The sequence below is a fragment of the Sceloporus occidentalis genome, unplaced genomic scaffold, assembly GCF_023333645.1.
Source record: "Sceloporus occidentalis isolate IW3139 unplaced genomic scaffold, rSceOcc1.0.p SCAF_1, whole genome shotgun sequence".
Taxonomy (NCBI): Eukaryota; Metazoa; Chordata; class Lepidosauria; order Squamata; family Phrynosomatidae; genus Sceloporus; species Sceloporus occidentalis.
In genome coordinates, this window is record NW_028316981.1 from 190,700,409 (window position 1) to 190,724,293 (window position 23,885).

Here is a 23,885-nt window from a genome sequence, read left to right on the forward strand (position 1 = left end):
GTGGTGTCAAAATGGATTGTTTCTGTAGCATGGATGCAGCCTCTGTTTTCTTCATGCTGGGAAGAGGTGCCCCCATTGAATTTAGCTGATGCAGATGGATGAAACATTTGTTTCAGTTCATTTTTTAAAGAATATCCCAAAATTTGTAAATTACATATTTGAGATAAAAATAATTGATATTTGAGAGTTGTTTCTGACTTACGAAGACCCTAAGGTGCAACTATAATGGAGTTTTCATGGCAACTTTCGTCAGAAGTGAGTTTGCTATTGCTAGCCTAAAGCTGAGAGATTGGGTCTTGGGTTTTCCCCAGGAAGTGGAAGTCTTGCCCCCAGAAGTCCCACCCCTGGAAAGCAAAAGTCCCCCCCCCCAAAAAAAAAAGTCTGGCACCCGGTTATACCAGGTGCAGGAATGCCACTGAGGTTGGGCACTTGGTCTCTAAAAGGTTTGCCATCACTGCGTTAGGATAGTTAGGCCCCTCATCACTATCATAACAACGCAAAATGGTGGCTCTGAGCTATTCAGTCTTTATTTGCTGTTGAGGTATATGACCGTATAGCAGCTCATGCTTTTGCAGTTTCACTCTTGAATTTAATTGGAAGCTTTGCTGTGTGTGGATTTGCACATTCTCACCAGTATTCCTTTTTTGCCTTACCTTTCTTTTTCCCCTCTGTGTTAGAGCTCTGTCTTGAATGTACCCTATGTAAATTCCATATTTATGGCCCTGTCAACCTCCCAATTTATACTTCTAGCGAGATTGCAAATACAGCTGAATTTTGAAGTTTTCCCCTCAATCCATTACAAAATAAGATGGCAACCTGTGTTTGTACAAGTCTACTTGGGTAGGTGTTTATGAGCACCATACAGATATTGGGAGGAGGTATGCAAATCTTACCCAGTGACCTACATTCTGGGATCATACAAATGAATCATTTTCACTCTTTACATTCATACCACTTTACAATGTTAAGTGTGCATCTCAGAATCTGAACTATAATATCACATTACTTTCTACGTATCATATTAGCCACAGATTTGCTCATGGCTACATTTTGAATTTTTCATATCTGGATATACTAATAATACATCATTAAACCAAGTGTCCCCATACAAAGAATGACTGAGCTCCCAAATTAGCATGCATTTCTATTCCTTTATCATTTTCATTTTAAAGTTGTTTTTTTTTTTAGAAATCATGTATCCAGTGACTAAAAATTCATTAATGTGCGTAAAAGTTAATAAAATTCCACTATGTGGAAGAAAAGATTTCTGTGGAGAAGCATACACATGCCACTTCCAGCTCTTGGCAAAGGTGAATTCTAGTCTTAAATGTTTGCAGTGATATACTTTCCCTCTGTTGACAGGGTAGTTTTGGGGTGTTTCTCAATATAGTGCCTGTTTAAACGATACCACTGTTATAGATGGAAGGATGGCTCACATTATAGAATGTCTCTTGTTGTGGGAAGCAAGATATGTACATAGAAAGCTAGTGTGTTGGAGAAACCTTTAGAATGCTTCTTCTCTCAGAAAACCCAGTCCAGCATCAGAATGTGGCCCACTACTGGCCCACTACTGAATCTCATCCTGGGTCCTCCTATAAATCCCTCTCTCAGCAGCTGGTACTCTAATCACTACTGAGTGATGGATGGCACAGTTTATGTTTCCCACAGTGTCCCAGGTGTACCTTTATATCTAAAGAAAATTACTCCAGTAATGCATCCCTTTAAAATGGCAAGTTTCCATCGTAGTGCCAGTGGTGATTGTGCTAAGAAGTGTAAAGTGAATATTCCATAGTATAATATTAGGATTGTCAAAGGCCATATTGGAACCAATGAACTTCCGATTCTTTATTACCCTGTAATTTCTGTTCTTAAAACATTCATATTTATTAATATTCCTGTCAAGTAAGTCAGCAAAGATGTCTTATCCTGCAGATAAGACATTTGAATGGGAGTGCATGATGTACTGTTTCTGAGTCTGACTATACCTAATGAACTGTTTATTCTTTTTCTCACTTCCAATATTTGTTCATTTTGCAATCATCTTCACGGCTGTTTTCATTTTCAGTAATTTGCATTGCCACAAACATATTCCAAAGAAGTAAGAAAGGCATAAGTAGTTTGTTTTATGGCAGTAATAAGAAACACTTAAAGAGTAACACAGAAAAGCTCTTGGGTATGGATAATAAATTCTTAGGCTTAAATACAGTTGTTCATCTCAGCGAGAGTATACCCAATGAATCACCAGGATGTAAGTTTAGTAGAACAGGTCTCATGTAGTTGGGACTAACAATTGGATTTTGGGCTGAATGTACATATATAATTCCTGCACACTGGCTTGAATAGCCATCTCAGTGGAGTGGTGAATTTAGGGTTTAGTCCTAACTTTAAGGGAACTGTCCAGCATGCCGAGCCTACTTTAGGAATGGGGTCTATCACTGTGGATAGCTTTCTGGAATTTAGGACTAAACTTCAGAGCAGATTCACCATCCAACTGACATGGAAATCACTAGCCGCCACCACCCAAAGGGAAGGTATTTTTACCATACATCAAAGGAGTCACAGACAGAATAGGGAAACTGGTGAGGAAACACAATCTCCAAATGATCTACAAACCGACCAAGAAAATCCAGCAAATGCTGCCCTCAGCGAAGGACAGGAGAGATCCTCTCATGGCCACAGGAGTTTACCGCATACTGTGCAGCTGTGGCCAAGTCTACATAGGGACCACCAAACGCAGTGTTCAAACATGAATCAAGGAACACGAGAGACACTGCAGACTGGGCCAGCCAGAAAAATCAGTAGCAGCAGAACACATAAACCATCCTGGGCATAAAATGTTGTTTGAAAACACTGAAATTCTGGACCATGCCAACAACTACCAGGTCAGAATGCACAGGGAAGCCATTGAAGTCCACAAATACCTAGACAACTTCAGCAGGAAGAAACCCTGAAAGTAAACAAAGTTTGGCTACCAGTGCTGAAAAACACCAAAATCAAGATCCAGCAAATGCAAATGAAAACCACCCAGGGTCAGGGGTTTTCCCAGCAGACCAACACAGAGATTAATATGTAAATCACTTCCTCTCAACCAAGGGTCACACGGTATATATACCCAACTCACTTCCATGCCAGCATTTTCTGAAGATGCCATTCACAGATGCTGGTGAAATATCAGGAATAAACTCTTCCAGAACACAGCCACATAGCCCAAAGATCCCACAAAAAATAGCCACTGTTGTTGAATAGAGGAAGCAGCTTGTGCATTCAACCATGTGTTGCTGTGCTAGCAAAGAGTCACTGGGAGCATAATCACATTCCTATTTTTCAGCACACACCACAGCAGGGGCTAAAAGGTGCCTTCAAAAATGCAGTTTCTGCATTAAGATTCTGCTTCTGCTGCATGTACAAACAAACATTCATGCCAATTTTGGGAAAGATCTAGTTACTAAGGAAATGCGTGATATAATTTGTTAAACTAGAAATAGCCAAACTGCTATTCTTTGGAAATTTATAAACACACAAATTGTGTTTTCCAGCATAAGTCATTCTTCTTGTTGTCCAAAGAAAATGTAGGTTAGCTTCTTTTTGCTTTGACATTATAGCTTCCTAAGCGAGTGTTCCGTTCTGTGTAGAGGTAGTGGATAATGAAATAGGTACCTATAATTTAAAAAACAACAACATGTTTTAAGAGCAAACAAGTGGAAACCAAGGAAGTGTGTACTGTGCTTTTTAGCTGGCTTTTTCTTTCAGTCTATAAAATGTACATGATGTACAACAATTCAGTGAAAATCAACTGAACCTTTTAAGATCCTTAAGCATTAAACTGGCATCCAAATTGCTAAACTGGCATAACGTTTTTAAAACAATGGATGTCAAGAAGAAAAGAAGGAGGAGGAGAGGAAGGTGTTGTTGTTGATATCGTTGGGTGGCTTGAAGTTGTTTGCAATTTATGGTGAACCTGTCATGTGGTTTTCTGGGCCAGCTTTGTTGGGTTTGCCTTTGTTTTCCTCTGAGGCTGAGAGATTGTGATTTGCCAAGGTTATTCAGCAGATTTCCATGTCTAAGCAAGATTCGAACCTTCATCTCCAGGGTCAGCCTAAATGTACAGTGTGCCCTTGTCTTACGTGGGGGATCAATTCTGGACTCCCCTGCGTGAGGGAAATAGCGCATATGCTTGAGCTCCATTAGATATAATGGGGCTCGTGCATCAGATGTGGCATATCACATGCACCATTCATTCTCCCATCACACGGGTGCCCACGTATGACGTGGGTGCACTGTATTTACACTTACACAGTTTCATGATATTAAAATGAAAATTTGATAAGATGTGTTTTTTTAAGTTTTAAAAGAGTAATTGGGGAAAAAAAACCAGCTGTGAGGCCTCTCCTTTCTCCACCTACTGATCCTCACACCATTCACACCTTCTCTTCTGCTTAGTTCAAGAGTTTTAAAGGGATGCTGGTGAACATTTGGCAGTCCATTTCTGCCCAAAGGCAGACAGGTGGGGAGCAGGGGTGTCATCCCCACCTTAGGCTGTCACCCTGTGCAGACTGCACCCCTCACACCTTCTAGTGTTGTCTGTGAACTCAGCCATCCACATTGACAACTTTGGAATATTTTTGGATTTCAGAATTCTAGATAAGGAAGACTCAACCTGTATGTTCATCGCAGAAATGGCAGCAACAGAGATGGATTGCATCTGTGAACTGATACTGTTGAATGTTTTTGGTATAGTATGCTGGCACAATGAGAGAGGGCAAGCCCATACGAACAGGTCAGTCATGGTGCCAGCTTTGACCTTAGCAAGAGACTGGGATGTAATTTCAGGCTAGCTAATTTTAGCAGAAAGCTTTCTCTATGGTGTCTTTGGCAAGAAATTTTAAAAACTTACCTCCAAACAATATTGCCGTGTACAATTTTAGCATGTATGGAAGGTAGGCAGATACATCAAATGGTAAGGGCAATTGGACAGAGTATCCGCTGTCGGTTTCAAAGTGAGGCAACGATTCATATATGGCAAATGCTGGGAAAAAGAAGTAAAAACCAAAATTGGAATTAGCAGCTTCTAAGGATGACATTCTAAAAATGGGGCTAGAATTCAGAGACATGGCCATCTGCATGGAATATCAGTATGCAAAGGGATCTTGTAGCACTTTTTAGACTAACTGTACAGGCGAGGTTATAGCATAAGCTTTCGTAGACTTGGACTACTTCCAACATGCCATACATCTGAGGAAGTAGACTGAGTCTACAAAAACTAATGCTACAGATTTTTCTGCACAGTGAGTCTCAAAGGTACTGCAAGATCTCTTTGCATACATTCTAAAAATTCTAAAAGAACAGTATTTCTTTACAATCAAAAGCTAAAATATAATACACAGTTAAAAATAAATGCAGGTGTGGCAGGTGCCATTTTGTTCCAATGGAACAATTTTATATTGACACATGAAAATACAAGTGAGAGAAGGGAGGATTGTGTCATCCATGATGTGGAGACAGTTTACTCTTTAGCAGTAGAGAAGTCAGTTAAGCTGTGTAGATATTCTGTTGCTTTGAGAAAAGTGTGCGCAGTCAAAACACTGAGCATGTCAAATCCATAATACAGTAGTCTCCAGTCATTACAGGCATGGAAACTCAAGTCTCTCATCAATGCAGTATTGAATGTAGACCGTAGGTATTTTATTCTGAGAGAATCAAAGTCAAACTGAAATATTAATCACTGCTTTTGGTTCATTTACTCATCCACCTACTGCCTGTGAAACCCTGCCGTTGTTTCAAAAAGCATGTATAGGGTCTTTTGGTCAATTGCAATGGTTAGAACACAAAGAAAGCTTTAAAAAAATAAAGAATTAGGTCCCAAAGAGACAGGCCAAAATAAAGCTGCTTCGAGTCACTTTGGAGGTATGCTGTTTAAATGACACACACATCTTAAGAGGCCAGAAGCTGCGCCAAAGCTGCTCTCCAGTCCTTAGGACCGGAACATGGCTTTGGCGTGGCTTCCAGCCTCTTAGGACGCATGCATCATTTAAGCAGCATACCTCCAAAGTGAACCAAAGCAGCTTTATTTTGACTTGTCTATTTGGGCCCTTAGTCTCCAGACAGCAGTGTATTGTATTTGGGATGAAGGCATGTACAATAAAGAAATGTGCTCTGTGAAAAAAAATTACACTTTGTGAGAAACGGTGGTTTGACCAAAAAAATATGAAATGAACCCAGACAGTAAGGGAGAAATAGTTCTTATGAAATCCCCCGCCACCGTCCAATTTTGTTTTTGTGGTTCATCAACATGTTTACTTGAGAGAAAATCCTTATACAAACACATTATTCTACTCTGATTCTTTGCTGTCCTTACCCCGTGGTATCATCATCATCATCATCATCATCATTTGGTCTACAGCCCCATTCTATTGGCGGTGCTGTCTAGTAGGGATACTGGGTCTGGAAACCCTACCCTCAGGAAAAAAAACCTTTCTAAACTTAGGCTCCGTGCAATACCTTTTAAACCTTTTGGATGATTATCTTCGAATGGGAATGGAATTACTTATATTTATATTACAATTTTGCTGAAAATCCAACAAGTTGTAGCAAATTGTTATTCTTGAGTGAAGTTGTTTTGAAACACTGGCTGTCATTTCAAGGCCGCCCCAGCAGAATTTAAACATCTTTAATTTTATTACCATTTTTCATCTGAAGAACAAAATCTATTGTTAGAATATGAGTCTAATGGTGTTAGAACTTCATGTACAACATAGTTTTTAGAGCTTCTCAGGATGTCGCTGTCATTCCCTCTTCATCTAGGTTTAGAGAAAGCTTCCCACTGGCATCCAAGGCATGTGGCTCTTCATTATTAAGTGATTATTAAAAACCGTTTTAAAATACTAGAGAAGTGTTTATTGAACCAAAAAGCAGCAAGCCTCCTGAATAAATTGCACAGATCAATCTAGTTCTGAGGCCTTGCTCAGAAAGTTTGGTAAGGCTTATTCTCAGATCAGTGAATAAAGAGAATTACAGAAAGCATCAAGACCTCTGCAGGCACCCTTCATCTTTCTTTACCTTGAGCCAAAACTGACAGAGGATATAAAGGAATCCATAGAGAATAATGGAGCCATGTCAATTCTTGAAAGTATATTCCTGTTGCTGCTAACATACAGTAAGTGTATCTAGAAAGAAATAGAACAACATCAAGATAAATGTTGATACTTTAAAAGCTGAGTGAGCATGTTGCCACACTACAGAATTAATGCAGCTTGACACTAATTTATCTGTCATGGCTCTATCCTGTGGAATCCTGAGGTTTGTAGTGGGCCTGACAGAGCAGGATAAGTATCTCACAGATGTACAAATCCCAGAATTCCGTAGCATTGAGCCATGCCAGTTAAAGCGGTGTCAAACTGCATTAATTCTATAGTGGTAATTCTGCAGTAGTTGCATCCTAAATTGAAAATCTAATGAGCCAAACTTTCTTTTCTGACAGCTATTATAACTTGGAAGGAATTTGCACTGATTTTTCTGCCTAAATATAAATTAAATAAAACCCAAATCATTTGCTTATATTTGTTATTTGTAGACCTGAGGCTTTCCCCCTCTTTATATGTCTATATCAATCGTATATGGTTTTTAGCATTCTAATCCAATAAGTCAGCAAGTGGATTGTGAATTCCTCCCAAAATCTCCAGAGCTTCCTCCCATTCAATCCAAAAATAAGACTTGGTCATCCATCCACCTGCAATATATTGCCCAAATCTACCAGGTGTTCAGTATATCTGTAAAAGTGGGTGTTTTTGGAAATAAGGAACACTTCCTATTTTCATCTGCCTAAATATATTAGATGGTAAATAAAATGAGTGTGGTTCCAATGTTTTTTGCCATTTCTCAGCTAACTTGTATCTATCTAGTGTACCTTGAATGACCTTCTAGTTTCCTGAACCATAGTATTGTCCAGATAAGCAGATTAACATCAACACTTCCCATAGGTATTAAGCAGTGAAATTTTAAAACATTTATAATGAGAGAATACACATATATTTTTATCGCTTTCTGTGCTGTTTATTAGACTACAAAACAATAGCGTACACTTCTTGGGAAGCTCATCCACATCACATTGACATTGTGTAGTCTAGGTACACTGTTTCTACACAGTAAAATTTGTGTTATATTACATAGACATTTGCAGTCTTGGCCTATATCGCTCATCAAAGACTTTATCTATGGTAATCTCAGCATCTTGCTTTTGGAAAACAAAGGTTGTTTTCAGATTTTACAAGGTTCTGATAAGTTTGATATTGTTTGAATTTACTACATGGCGAGTCTGTGCTGTTCTTGCTTGCCTTGGGTTGACTCAGGTAAACAGTGGAAATTCTGAAAAACCAGTCTGCTCACATTTTTGTTGTACTAACCTATAAGACACATACTAACTGTACCATATTCTCTTGAGTTTCAATACAGTTTATAAATAGAGGCTAAAGCCACATGGTTTCTAATATTGCATGAAAGTTAGAAACGGATATACAATAAATACCTATCCAGGTTGGGAAGATGTGGAATGCCTAGAGAATACATTTTCTTATCTCTCCTTCTGTGTCAGTGTTTGGTTTTGTAAGAAGAGTCAACCAGATAATAAGACTGAATGGCATGCTGAGAATGCAGACAAGGAAGTCAAACAGAAAGCACAGTGCATTAACTTTTGAAGGGAGTGTATTTAGTTCTTACCTGACCACATCCATGAAGTTCCAAAGGAAAAATAAGATGCAAACAATGTATTTCCCTTGCACTTCTTCTTGACTAGCAATCACAACAAACAAGATGATGATTCTTTCTGTGATCTGGAGAAGAAGGAAAATTACTTGGTTTCTATCTCAATGGCTTGCTTCCGATCAGAAAACTGATTGCAAGAGAAGTCATTTTAAATTATAGAGACATTTATTTCATATAACAGAAATAGTGTAGTAGTGGTTGTTGCTGTTGTTCTCTGCGTTTAAGCCATTTCCAACTAATGCAACCCGAAGACAAATCTGTCACGAGGTTTTGATCCCCTTCCCTGTTACCATTCCTCTCTCCTTTTGAGTAATGTCTTTTTAGATTGTAAGCCTGAGGGCGGGGAACTGTCAAATTAACAACCAGAGTAAGATGCTCTGAGAGGCTGTAGAACAAAGTATAAATACTCTAAATAAATAAATAAATAAATAAAATAAGATAGCCCCAAAACCCCACAAAAAACTATAAAAATACGATTTGTTCAGAAGGCCTCTCCTGAGGCTGAGAGAGTGTGACATGCCTAAAGTCACCAAAGAATTTCCATCGCAGAGCAAGGATTCTCCAAACTAGTAGTCCAGTTCTTAAATCACTACACCACACTGGCTCTCAGTATTGGTAGTTGTAAGATGCAATACAGTGAGCCTGCCATATTAGAGCTTCTGCAGATTGCCCTGCCTCATATTAGCCAACATTATTTATTTTATTTACATCCTGCCTTTCTCCTGACATGGGATCCAAAGCAGCTTACAAAAAGGCTAAAACAAGACCATTGGAAGCTTTCATTTCCATTTTGATTAACCATAGTTTTTCAGTTTGTCCAAACCTGCCAAACATTGTCTAATCTTATGAATTGTTTGAAACAGGTTAACAGTAAACCACAATTCATTAAACTGGCTTGTTTCCATTCTCTACAGTTGATTTAACCCCAGTCTTTAAGCAAAAGCAACATCTTCTGATCTTGTGACCATGCTAAAGTACAAGAGCAGAAGGGGAAGCATATCAGCCCACTGTAGCTGATTCGCATAATAAACCATGCTTTATTGTGACATCCAAACCACCTCATCTCCCCAGATATACCAGTCCCTATCTTCTAAATCACTGGATTTATTCATTATATATGAAGAACAAGGAGACTGAAAATATGTATGTCCTTTAAGTTTTATGTTTTTACAACCAGCCCTCCAAATCCATGGATTTTTTAATGTTCAGATACAAGTATCCATGACTCGAATTTTTAAAAAAATATATAAATTCCAAAAACCCAATCTTGATTTTGCAGTTTACTAGACCATTATATATAATAGGGCTTGAGCATCCACAGGTTTTGGTATCTGGGGGGAGGCGGGGGGGTCCTGGAACCAAACCCTAGCAAACACAAAGGGTCCACTGTATTTGGATTGTCCAGGTTCCTGAAACTCAGGCGGGTTATAAACCGCCATAAAGTACACGCTCCGTACTTTATGGCGGTTTTCCGCGCGTACTAAGGTTAGGAAGGGCCGTATTAGGGTTAGGAAGGTTCTTACCTTCCTGACGGCCCTTCTTCCCAGTACACGCGGAGCGCGGACTTTATGGCGGTGCCCATCCACATGGGCGACGCCATTTTGACGTCTTGGACGCTGTGCGTCCAGACGTGTCGCGGTGGAAGTGACACCGCGAGGCCGTGCTCCGCCCCTCACGGCGCCACTTCCGCCGCTCCTTTTTCGCTGCGCGGGGAAGCCTCGCGGTCTGGCCGCTGGGGCTTCCTTATGCAGCGAATGGCAGCGGCGGGGAAAACGGCCCCTTGAGGGCTGTTTGTAACCTGCCTCAATTTTTTGGGGAAAAGTATTAATCAAAGTATTTATTTTCTCTGCTTTGAAATTAAAACTACAGACCCCAAAGACCTAGAGCCTTGGTGGGTTTGCTATTTCCTCCTCTCACACAAAGAGAGGAAGTCATTTTGCTGTTTTCAGGTCTTTAAGTGTTCTAGGATCATTTCAGTAAACCGCAGTAGATGTAACCATGTGTCTAAAAAAATATGAAATGCAAAATGGATGTGTTGGTCTATATGATTCAGCATTTTGGTGGAAGGCAGGATTTCCTCTGCCCAATGACTTTGTTAGATGGAAACAAATACAGACCAGTTTTCAAGCTGCAAAAATTGCACTATAATTTTTTTATATATATACCGCTATTCCAAAGATCATAGCGGTGAACAGCAAGTAAGCTAATTAGCAAGTAAGCTAATTTGCCCCCAACAGTCTGGGTACTCATTTTAGCCACCTCGGAAGGATGCAAGCCTGAGTTGAGCTTGGGCCCTTTTGCTGGTCTTGAACTCGCAACCTTGTGGTTTTGAGTGAATGGCTGCAGTACAGGCATTTAACCACTGCGCCACCAGGGCTCCTGGCAATTGTTACTCAGGTTCTGACCAAGGGAAACCAATCAGATTTCTATTTAGCATGAAATAATGATCAGTCACTAACAAAGTGCTTCTTCCAAATTTTAGGGAGTATTTGCTTTGGAAGGAAAATGGTTACAAATATTCGGTTTTTTAGGGGAAGGGATACATATTGCAAACTGTTGGTGGTGGTAGCCTGTCTCTGAAGAACATAGACAAAGGGTACCTAGCAATCTAGCCAATTTATAGGATTGGAAGTTGGGGAGGGGGCACTCGTTTTCCAACATCCATAAAGCTGAACTTGATTGGTTGGATAGCTATTTAAATAGAGGACATCTTCAAAGAAAGGACTGCCATCTGATAACCTTTTCGATAGAAAATGCCTTCCATCAGAACAGGGTGGACAAGATCTGTAGGCCAATTTTCAACCTTAGGTATCCACTTAGGGCCATAACATCATCACCCCCAAAATAAAATAAAATAAACAAGTACTAATAAACCAAGTACTAACCAGGGCTGACCCTGCTTAACTTTCCAGTTCAGATAGGATCTGGTGCTTTTATGGTATTTAGGGCAGAACGTGTCTAGGGCTACCAAACAAAATTGGTTTTATGAAGCTGCACAATTCCTGTCCCTGAATTTTAGGTTTTTCCTATGGAAACAAGGAAATGTGACCACCCTGATCATAGGTCCCGGGAATGAACTTGAATGGCTGGATAGCTATTTAAATAGAGGACATCTTCAGACAAAGGGATGTCATCCCCAAGTGCGTTTGAGAACTTACTCCATGGAAAACACACATTGTAAAAAGACTGTTTTTTCTTTGTGCTTTGTGTCTTCTTGCCATGTTGTGCCAAAGTGATGAAAAAACTAAAGAAAGGAATTCATTTATTTAATTTACTTATTTTATGTATGTGCTCCCTTGCTCCTAAATTGGACCCAAGTTGGCTCACAAAAGATGATGAAATCCTGACTGGTCTTGAATTCAGCTCTCATGTTGACATTCAGTTTGGAATTAGATGCAGATAAACATCACAAGCTGAAATGAGGCTCAATTTTCTTTGTCTCAAGATGAGTCTTCAGAGAAACCCCACAGTGAACAGACCAGACAGGCATGGAATAATGTGGTGTATAAAAGTTTTCTTCTTTTCCTTTGAATTTGCATTTAGTTTTTATTTTGATATGAAAGCATCTCTCTAGCCACAGCTATATTGAAGTGCCCAAGACTATGCCCACTCTTCTGTAACTAGAAATTAGAAAATCGGAAGTCTAGGTGCAGTTATTTGACAAAATGTAAACAAAAAGGTTTTGTTTTTCATTTGTGTCCTTTCATTCTTAAAGATCAAAGTGGAATTTCCTCTTCCTCACTCTCTTTTTCTCATTTGCAGCTGCTGAGTCTCTAGCGAGCAATTCAGGTTTCTGTGATACTGCTTTGTGGTTATCACAATTGATGAAACGGCAGAAGTTAAATCTCTTTGAGAACAAATACGTAGCCTGACTCTATTTCCAAACTGCAACTTATGTAAGAGATTACAGATGTACCATGTTCCCCCACCTTCTCCCCTGATATTAAAAATGCAAGATAGGTATTGTGTAATCTACACGGCCTAAATTTTAAAGAGGATGAAAAAGAAACAAATATGTTACATACATGCAAACACACCCACTTTTTGCCTCTTTGAGGAAGGGCCTGTCTAGGCCATATTACAATAACAATTATTTTTATATGTTACAGTCGGAGAAGGAATAGAAGGAGGAAGAAGAAGAAACAGGCTAATAATTGATGGAAGGTGGTTGTTGTTAATGCTATTGCTGTGTGCCTCTGAGTCATTTTTTATTTATGGCGACGCTAAGGCAACTCTATCACAGAGTTTTGTGAGGGTGAGAGAATGTGACTTTCTAAAGGTCACCTGGTGAGTTTTTATGCTTGTGCAGGGAATCAAACCCTGCTCTCCAGAGTCATGGTCCAATACTCACACCACTATACCATGCTGGATGTCATGGAATGGATGGAAGTAGAACTATAATAAGAGTAACATCAGTAATAATAGATCAGTTGTGGACATAGTGGTGATAGTTATGATGACAGGCCATTAAAGGGTGCACTCTGGGCCCTCCACATTCACTGGGGTTAGGGACAGGACACAGTGAAAGTGGAACAACTGCAAATAAAAGAAAACCCACTTTTTTTTTTAAAACTGAGAGAACATCTCTCTAGGAATCTTTAGGTCCTATGGTTAATGTCAGCAAGAAGTTGACCACAGAATTGTGCTGCAGGATCTATAAATAACTAGAGAAGTGTTCTCTATAGGAATCTCTAGATCCGCCAGTGAGAATCCTAGAGATAACATATTAATCAAATCCTCAAAAGCCAACTGTAGTAGTAGTAGTAGCAGTAGCAGTAGTAACCATGCTGCTAGTAGTAGCAGCAGCAGTAGTAAAAATATTGGCAACAGTGATGGACCATCAATTTTAAAAATGATGGGACCATTCAATTACCACATTTTACACTTTATCACACTTTATCCTGTGAATAAATTGCCATGAAATTGTTAGAAATCATAAAAGAAGCGTGATCAGAGTTCACACCTCCTGCACACTTCTCTCATAAGTAAACAGTCATGGAGGCATTGAGGCTCACTTCTCCTTGGAGCCACCATTTTGTAATAACAGGATCTTCTTTATTGCCAAATGGCAGTTCTGTGATGATTTACTGGCGGGAGTAGCAAGCCCCGACACCTTCATGATGTTTACTCACGGGGGAAGTGCATGGGGGTGTGAACCCCAATCACGCTTCTTTTATGATTTCTAACTCAGGGGAAGCTTCCCGTGTTATAAAGTCCTTTGATTACAACTTGCCTGGGTGCCAGAGAAAGTCAGAAATCTCACCTGACAAAGTCTTGGGATGCATCTACACTGTAGAAATAATGCAGTTTACACCACTTTAACTGCCATGACTCCATCCTACAGAATTCTGAGATCTATAATTTGTGAGGCATGAGCATGCCTGGTAAAACTAAACATCCCAGGATGCCATAGGATAGAGCTATATCACTTAAAGTGATGTCAAACTGCATTATTTCTACAGAGTAGGTGCACCCTTGGTTACCAAGAACCACAAATGACCATTTTATCCAGTGCTTACTTTGTAGTGAACCGTATGAATGTCAATGTAACTTGCCTCTGAGTATGGTTTGATTTAGTATGGCTGTATTGCTCTGAGATAGTACCTTTATTTCCAATACATACTCAATTGATGGGTGTAGTGTAGGAAAAGCATAAGCTAGAAATCATCAAAGCTCTTCTATGATCTTTCTTAAGTTTAGAAAAAGTGATATAATGTTAAAATTCCTCTACAAGATCAACATTGGTTCAGTCTTGTGGAATGCTGAACATGTCGCCTCTCCGGCATGTTCTAACGAAACATGAACTTTTCCAAACAAATTCTTGAATGACTGTAAAACCTATGCTTGCCATATTTCATTTACCCCTCCCCTTGTATCGTTAGTCAAGATAATAGGCCCACTTATTTTTCAAAAACCACCCTTCCAAAAGTTTTAGTCCTCTCTTCTTCCTTCCTTCACATTTCAAACAAGTTCTTTTCCTTTTCAAAATATCATTCCAGACCCAGTTCTTGCAAAGCCACAGAACACACTTTGGTCCTGATCTGGATTATAGATTCTAACTGTGCACTGATAGAGCACTTTTATCTCAGTTCATTGAAGGTTGAGCACAGGAATAGTAAGTTTACCTTTCTCTTGGATGCACAGAACTGTTCTGGCATCGTGTGTTTTTGTATAGTTGTTATGTGACTTCATGTTATGCAGGTGACTGTGTTGCAGTTGCATCCTGGTCGGATCTCACAGAACATCCATCTCTTCAGCTGTGGTCAGTACATTGAGATGTAAGTTAAGAGTGGCCTAGGAGTACAGTTTCCTCTGGTTTATAAAAGTGGTTACTAAGAGTGAGTCTACACTGTAGAAATACTAAGGCCTGTTATAGGCCTGTTACAGACTGCCAAAATAAAGCTGCTTCGGGACTCTTTGGAGGTATGCTGTTTAAATGATGCATGCACCCTAGGAATCCGGAAGCTGCACCAAAGCTGCACTCCAGTGCTTAGGAATGGAGTGTGGCTTTGGCGCGACCTCCGGACTCTTAGGACCCATGCATCATTTAAATAGCATACCTCCAAAGAGACTCAAAGCAGCTTTATTTTGGCAGTCTGTAACAGGCCATAGACTGCCAAAATAAAGCTGCTTCAGGTCTCTTTGGAGGTATGCTGTTTAAATGATGCATGCACCCTAGGAATCCGGAAGCTGCACCAAAGCTGCACTCCAGTGCTTAGGAATGGAGTGTGGCTTTGGCGCGACCTCCGGACTCTTAGGACCCATGCATCATTTAAATAGCATACCTCCAAAGAGACTCAAAGCAGCTTTATTTTGGCAGTCTGTAACAGGCCATAGACTGCCAAAATAAAGCTGCTTCGGGACTCTTTGGAGGTATGCTGTTTAAATGATGCATGCACCCTAGGAATCCGGAAGCTGCACCAAAGCTGCACTCCAGTGCTTAGGAATGGAGTGTGGCTTTGGCGCGACCTCCGGACTCTTAGGACCCATGCATCATTTAAATAGCATACCTCCAAAGAGACTCAAAGCAGCTTTATTTTGGCAGTCTGTAACAGGCCATAGACTGCCAAAATAAAGCTGCTTCAGGTCTCTTTGGAGGTATGCTGTTTAAATGATGCATGCACCCTAGGAATCCGGAAGCTGCACCAAAGCTGCACTCCAGTGCTTAGGAATGGAGTGTGGCTTTGGCGCGACCTCCGGACTCTTAGGACCCATGCATCATTTAAATAGCATACCTCCAAAGAGACTCAAAGCAGCTTTATTTTGGCAGTCTGTAACAGGCCATAGACTGCCAAAATAAAGCTGCTTCAGGTCTCTTTGGAGGTATGCTGTTTAAATGATGCATGCACCCTAGGAATCCGGAAGCTGCACCAAAGCTGCACTCCAGTGCTTAGGAATGGAGTGTGGCTTTGGCGCGACCTCCGGACTCTTAGGACCCATGCATCATTTAAATAGCATACCTCCAAAGAGACCCAAAGCAGCTTTATTTTGGCAGTCTGTAACAGGCCTAAGTGTTGTAGTTCTATTTTATGGAATCCTAGGTTTTGTAGTTTCACAAAATCTTTAGTCTTCTCTGCCAAAGAGTGCTGTGCCTCACAAGATTACAAATCCCAGAATTCTGTACGATGGAGCCATGGGAGTTAAAGTGGTCTATTATTTCGACAGTGTAGGTGTGTAGTGGTGGCATGCTGTCTATTTAAAAATTAAATGCCTCTTTCCTATTAAATACTATCAATATCTTACACAAAAATTCACCATACTGAATATTCCTGGTTACACATTTCATGTGGTGTATTGGTTAGGACACAGCTTCGAAAAGTTCTTTTTTACAGTACCATTTTCAAAATTCTGTAAGAATGACCAAGCTAGCAGCAGGTTTTGAGGAATTGTAGTTTTAAAAACAGCATTTTCAAGCTCTGGATTACATCCTTCAGTTAGGGTTTGGCATACCCAGGTTCAAACCCCCATTTAGTGGTTTTGAACATAGTGGTGTCCCTAGGACTGATGTCATGTGGTGTAGCAGCAGCAGCAGCAGCAACAGAGGTCACTGCCAACTTTTCCCTCCCTCTGTCTTGTCAGCTCACCCACTGGTTCCTCCTCCACCTACAGACCAACTGAGGGCAAGCTCAGGAGCTGCTGCCATGCTGTTGCCATTGAGTTTTGAGCTGTGGGCAAAGAAAGGTCCTCCAGGCTCAGAGCTCAGCAGCATGGTGTGGCAGAGGCAGCACCTTCACTGTCCACTGAGCTCACCTGGTGGCTGCTCTGTCAATTGAAGGGGGACAGCTGCTACAACCGCTAAGCTCAGCTGTGTCTGGCAAGACCACCCTTTGAACAAGTAAGTGGCTGCCAGAGAAAGTAGAGGGGGGGATGCACTCGCGCAAGGTTACTGAAAGCTACCCAGTGTCTCCTTTATTTCGTGCCCACTGAGCCTGCCCAAAGAGGTGGCCTTTTTAGACACAGGCCAGCAAAGCAGCCATGCCACTGGGCGAGCTCTGAGGCCAGCGGAGGTTTTACCAATGCTGCCAAGTTCCAAGACTGGAGGACCTTTCTCAGCCCACTTAGCCTTCTTAAAGGGATGTAGTGAAGTGCAGCTTAATAGCATCTCCCTTCTCTGCCCACTGAGCCATGCCTCATCATATCCCTCAGACCTTAGGGAAGGAGTATCAACCCACACTGTCTAGTGATGCCCCTGTTTGAACCAACCTTTTTTTTACCTTTTAGCTAAAGGATTGTTATGATGATAAAATGGAGAACCCTATACATAACCTGTATTTTGGGGAATTAAATCTCCAAAGACAACCCAAATGATGTCTCCAAAAGCATTGATGTTGACAAATCTCTAGGTAATTACTATAAGTTTAGTTATATTGTATTCCCAATTATAAAAGGGGGCATAGAAAACCTGCTCCACACATTTAGTTGGTTCCCAGATGTGTGGACCATCAAGTGATGGAGATGGAGGTCAGGGAAGCTGCATAGCCAGGATACTCCAGGCTGCCCCTGGAATATCCTGGCCCATGCAGACAGGGCCTGAGTAATGGGATTTAAATAAATAAACAGAGCACTTCAACAATTGAAAATCCAAATATCAAGCCCGAGTTCTCTAATGTGACTACAGTATTAAGTACAGCATACCTGTAAAAGCCGTGGAAGGAAATGGTCTTCGTCAATACCTAGACCAATATGCAAGAGCTCCAGTATTGATGCTAACTGGCAAATACGCATGACCAGTCCAATGGAATAGAAAGTATCTGCCACAGAATCTTCAGCCACAGGGAAGAAGAAAAACATTTGTCTTAGAATTATATAACACATTCCCTCATTCTTCATTGGCCATTATGAGAACAGGAAGTTGGCACTCTTGTTTGTCAAGGATTTTCTGTGTTACTGTACATTTTGCCAGATGATGAAAACATTCTAAGTGAACCCTGTGTGTATTGTAGTGAAATGGTTCCCACTAGCTATAAAGAATGCCATGCAAGACTTGCACAAACTTTCTGAGAGAAAACACAACAACTGTATTCTGGGGGTAATAACTGTATCCCTTAAGCACACGGGAAGTACATGAAAGCTTTAGACTTTGTTACTAAGTGTAGAAGATGTACACAGGACCAGTCTAGAATAATTTGTACCTTTGTATGGTCCTAAGCATAATTGCCTTTAGATTGATAAAGTGTTTGCTTTGGTTTTCCAGACAATTTCTATTTGTTGTTGGATGTTAACTTAACAGTAGGTTTCATAGCTATATGTGCAAAATCTTGCCCTGGGGAGGAGAAATGTGAAGATGTAGAGCTGAAAGTCCCTTCAGACTGATTCAGTATAACCATTGGTGGGAGAGGATGGCTGCTGCCACACTGCAGAAATACAGCAGTTTGACACCATTTAAACTTCCATGACTTAATACTATGGAATTCTGGGATTTGTAGTTGGGGGAAATCAGAGCTCTCTGACAGGGAGCCAAATAAATCACAAAATTATTTTTGCAGTGTGGCAGCAGCCAATTTGAACTGTGGTCCAATGACATCTGAAAAGCCATGTGCTGTCCATTCCCGCCCTGTTTTTATTTGTTGTATATGTTTGACTGTAAGTCGATCTCATGAAAAAGTCAAGGGAAGTTTTGGGGACCAAAATTATGGATTTTGATATGACCCATGGATATGTCACTGGCAAAAACTATAAGCATGTAACAAAGGATGTAAAAGAGAAAGCCAAGGAAAACAATGCCAAAGAATGTACAAAATTCTAGCTGACATAATTCTTGTGCCCATCCTACAGGCTGGATGGATGGTGGGAGTGTGATGTGTGGAGTGTGATGTGTGGAGGAGGCAACCAGGCACAGGTGGAGCTAAGAACACACATACATGTCAAAAAGGATGAAAAGACAAAGCAAATAAAATAGTGATTGTGTTGGCAGTGATTATAGCCTTTAATCTTAATATGATAACTTTGCCTGATTTTAACTCAGAAAAGCTGAAACATAGACAAATGTTTTGTTCAAATCCTTCAAAGTCCAATTCCTCTCAGCACTCCTTTGAGGGGAACTGCCAAAGAGCTCCCATCGCTGCCATTTTCTCACCCAGATATTCAAAAAAGCCAGAAGTGGCCCTGCAATAGGGTTGCCGTAACCCTCCTGCCAGCGGGACATTCCCGGTTTTTCCCCACTAGGAGGCGTCCCTGCACAGTTTCCTCCTTGACTCAGGTTTGTCCTGGGTTTTGCCAATCTGGTGACTTTCACACCAAAATGGGTACTTTTCAGAGCCTTTGGTGTGATTTTGGTGGTTGGTTTTCATGGTAATTTTGAGAGTTGAAAAAAGTTCAATTATTTTTATTCAATTAGGGCTACATTTTATTGTCATATTAACATTACGGGGACTTTTCAGGGATTTTGACTGAATATTTGGTGAGATATGGGGGGATTTGGTGAGTTTTGGCCAAATGTTTGGGGAATTATCTTCGAGGCTTGTTGGCAACAGGAGGTTGCCAGACTCAGGAAGAGCCTGAGCTCCTCATCTGTTTGGTCCCCAAGGCAGCAGAGGGGAGAGGGCCATTTCCTTTGGCACTGAGGTGAGGATGATGATGAGGAAGAGGAGGAGGAGGAGGAGGAGGAGGTGCGTGACCATTTTCAATATTTATTTTGCCCCTGTGTATTTTTTCTAACTTTGACTGCCAGGGCTCAATGCTCTGGAATTCTGGTGTCTGTGAGGCATTTGGCCTTCTCTGTCAGAGAGCTCTGGTGCCACAATAAACTACAATTCCCAGGATTCCATAGCACTGAGCCCTGGCAGTCAAAGCCGTGTGTTTTGGACACAGATATCCTTCTTTTGTGAGTTAATGAATGAATCCAGTCCATAGCCTTTCTGTCTCTCACACACTGCAGGAGTAATAACTCACTTTGAGACTGCTTTAACTCAGTGCTAGGGAATCCTGGGAATGCTAGTGTTTGGGAGACATTGAGACTTCTCTGTCAGAGATGGCTGTGAGGCCACAATAGACTACAATTCCCAGGATTCCCCAGCACTGAGCAGTCTCAAACTGGACCATTTCCTCAGTGTGGATGCACCTGGTGAGGAATCCTGGGGATTGCAGTTCAACTACGTTTGGAGGGTTATGGGACTCCCTGCCAGAGATAGCTCTGGGGCCACAGTGTACTACAATTCCCAGCATTCCCAGCACTAACCCAGGACAGTTAAATCACTCTCGAACTGGATTATATCCTCAGTGTGGATGCAGCTTTGGTGAGGAACTCTTGGCATTTCAGTCCAGCTATGTTTTATTTCTGCAGTTTATTTGGACCAGAGACAAGGTGCCCAGACATCCTCCTCCTTTTCCAGGACATGTCCTCTTCTGTCAAATTTCAAAATGTCCTCCATTTTGATCATGCCTAAGAAACATGCATTTATATTAACATTTTTAAAAAATCATCAATTTTTTCGTGTGTCCTCCATTTATTAAAACTGTGTCCTACATTTGAAAATGTTGTTCTACATTTGTCCCAGTTTGGAGATGGCAACCCTACCCTGCAACAAACTGAGTAGACTGGTCAGTGCTTTGTTTAGGTACTACCAGAAGAAACTAAGCTCTCACCTTTTGCCACTCTGTTCAGAGAAGGGGATGGTACTTTTTTTAAAAAAGAGTTAAAGTACAGTACCTACTTTGACCCATGGATCATAGAATCATAGAGTTGGAAGAGACCACAAGGGCCATCCAGTCCAACCCCTTGCCATGCAGGAAATCTCAATCAAAGTACATGTCGACTGAGGTTTTCTTAGGTCTATTATTTGAGTAAAATTTCTAGACTTATACATGAGTATGTGCAGTATTTATTAAGATTTCCCCTCCCTGCTCTTTTATCATGTGATCTCAGGGCAGCAAATAAAAAGCTGAACAATTTTAAATTAAAATAAATAGAGAATGTCAGCATGCCAAAAGGCTAAAAGGATTAAGAACATGCACATGCTTAAAAGTAAATTAGCCCCTGAAGGCTTTAGACATGTTTTGACCTAGCACCAAAAAAAGAAACCAGTGTTGGACCAGTTGGACCTCCAAGGGGAGAACATTCCACAAATGGAGTACCACAACCGAAAAAGGTCCTCTCTTGTGTCCTCCCTATTGCCATGTCCCTACTGTTCAGATGCAGATCTCATATATAGAAAGTGGCACTCCTTCAAGTATTGAAGTCCTAAAGATTTTTATTTTATATTGTTTCATTTTATTTAGGCCTTTGAATGTCACCATCTTGAATTCAGACCAGATGTGAATTGGTAGCCGGACCAGATGTGAGTATGGAGCAGCAAGATTGTGCCAGCAGGCCTTTTGAAGGGTTGTTTTTATTTTTCCTGCCAGGTTTATATTCTGATTTTCCTATGGCATTTTCAAGCTGAAACGAGGACTGAATGTACAGGTGGAGTGGGGGAATGGAATGAAGTATCCTGGGAAATAGCATGGCTGCCTGGCTGGATCCCTGAACGGGGTACCCAACACGTGTATGACATCTTCTTGTAAGTATATCATTTTCTACATACATTTTAACACAAAAATGGAATAATTTTGGTTTTACAGTCACTGGCTGTACCATCTTGCGGTGTATCTTTGATATCCACTTATCCTATTCATTCAAAAATACATGGATCTATTTAAGGACCCTGTTCTCTTAAGGAAATTTATGTCATAAACACCACAATGAAATTCCCTTTTCAGGAAAAGTGTTTGTGTGTGATAAGGGTGTTTTGAGCCTACCCAGACCTCATTGCCATGGGAATGTCACTATTCTATCTGACAAATTTATAGCATTGCAAACTAGCCCTTTAATTTATTCCTGGAGTTTATAATGTGGATTGCTTCTAAACTGTAGGAAAACAGGACATAACATAGGCCTACCTTCCCCAAAAGACAGGAATCTGATGATCATGTTGGTAAATATCCAAGAATGTCCACAGAACTGGATTAAATAATAGCTGAAGATGTAGGTATTCATTGTGCAACTAAAAAGACAAGAATGACCACACTCATAGTTACAAGAATTATTTGGCAATGGTCCACATGTATCATAATTCATATGAAAAGGGAATTTGAACTCTTCCCCATTTGCACTGGCCAAATTCAGCATGGAGAGGACCAAGCTGTACAGTGAGTGTTAAAGAGGGAAAGCCTCTGGAGAAAAAAGAGATGACATTCCTAACTCAGTAAGGCATATTTTTGTTTCTAGACATCCCCGTACTTTTAAGGAGTAAGCGCTCAAAGTCTGTAGCATGAATGGTTGAATCTGTCAGGTTTGGTTTCAGAGCTCTCTAGCACAGAAGGCTAAACATTTCACAAAACTACAAATCCCAGAATACCATAGCATTGAGCCATGGCAGTTAAAGCATTGTCTAACTGCATTATTTCTGCAGTGCAGATTAGACCTATGAAGAAACTTGTAACTTTTGACAAATTCTTGTTTTTTAAAAAAAACCAATGAAGTCATCACCCATCCATATTGTCGATTTCATTCAATTTGTTTAAAAGAAAGACATTGCCTCCTCTTATAAGATATTTTCCTTCAGTCCTCAAATTTCTACCATATCAGGTAAGCATTTTGAATAATGATTTAGGTTTTCAAAAAATAAAAATAAAAAAGGATATGGGAGAATCTTGCAAGTAGAATCCTGCAAAACCCCAACATTAACTTTTCATGAACTTACTAAAACATTCTACATGTATAAAGGAGCCTTTTCACACATATGCACATTGTATGCTTCAGGACTCACCTTTGGTGCATGTATAGCTGTGTGAGTAAACTCCTTCCAAACTTTCACACATGAGCTGAATTCTATAGAATCCTATACTGGCATTCTAGTCTTCCTCAGAGAAAAGCAAATTTAGTAATCTTGGCTTTTCAAAGTAACATATTTGAAGGAATTTCAAATGGAAGTTTCTCCTCAGGTTTGCAATGAAATCATGGTGCATTAGACATTATGAACAGCTCAATTCATTACAGGAGGTTTATTTGTCCAATATACACTTCATTCCTAGCCACTACACTTTAGTTTACACAACTCCTTTTATGTGGAAAATATTGTATTTTAAATTGATGTGCTTTTTTGGAAGCTACACAACATACTTTCTAATGAAGATGCATTAATTGGGTGGTATTTTGTCATTATCTAGGTGGCCAGTGCCTAAACCCTTCTCCCTTCCCAGTGAAAACTGTCTCACTACACCTCTGCTTATGAACTAGGTCAAATACTTGTTGGCTGTCCCATTTTTACACAAAGGTATTTGCTTGACATGACACGGTTTGTACACAGAGCTAAGCACGGTTCTGTGTGCTGTGGTGTTTAAAATGCCTTCATTTGTTTCTGAGCCTGAGAAGCTTTTGTATATATTATATATACAGCCAATGAGCTTGCAAAGTGTTCACATATTACTTCTACAGCACACAAAGTGGCCTCACAAATGCTCTGTAACGGATTATAATCACAGCAAAGTGTCATGTGCCATTGATCTTCATGATGTGTGAACATTCAGGTGCTTACAGCTTGGAAATACTAACTTCGTGACTACAATTCCTAAATCCTTTGCCATTCTTACTACTGTCCATGCTGGTTGAAGAATTTTGATGTTATAGTACAAATAAGTAACATCTCCAA

At 40.4% G+C, this 23,885-nt stretch overlaps 1 protein-coding gene across 1 annotated transcript; it reads right to left on the minus strand.

The window, feature by feature from the left end:
• Positions 1 to 429: 429 nt before the first annotated feature.
• On the minus strand, positions 430 to 22,231 carry LOC149323145 (very-long-chain (3R)-3-hydroxyacyl-CoA dehydratase 4-like). The gene is made up of 6 exons (XM_089487881.1): positions 22,135 to 22,231; positions 17,893 to 18,020; positions 8,713 to 8,825; positions 7,057 to 7,163; positions 4,895 to 5,026; positions 430 to 3,657 (listed from the first exon to the last, which is right to left on the minus strand). Exons 1-6 carry the CDS (start codon positions 22,229 to 22,231, stop codon positions 3,575 to 3,577), a joined length of 660 nt encoding a protein of 219 aa, XP_089344007.1. The 3' UTR covers positions 430 to 3,574.
• Positions 22,232 to 23,885: the final 1,654 nt, after the last annotated feature.

Excerpts from the sequence above, each read along its gene's own strand:
- LOC149323145 (XM_089487881.1), bottom strand. The coding sequence starts at position 22,231 with ATGAATACCTACATCTTCAGCTATTATTTAATCCAGTTCTGTGGACAT. Across the intron at positions 8,826-17,892 it reads TCCTTCCACGGCTTTTACAG|ATCACAGAAAGAATCATCAT; the intron begins GTATGCTGTACT and ends CTTCTTCTCCAG. Across the intron at positions 5,027-7,056 it reads TCTGTCAGTTTTGGCTCAAG|CATTTGCCATATATGAATCG; the intron begins GTAAAGAAAGAT and ends TCTTTTTCCCAG.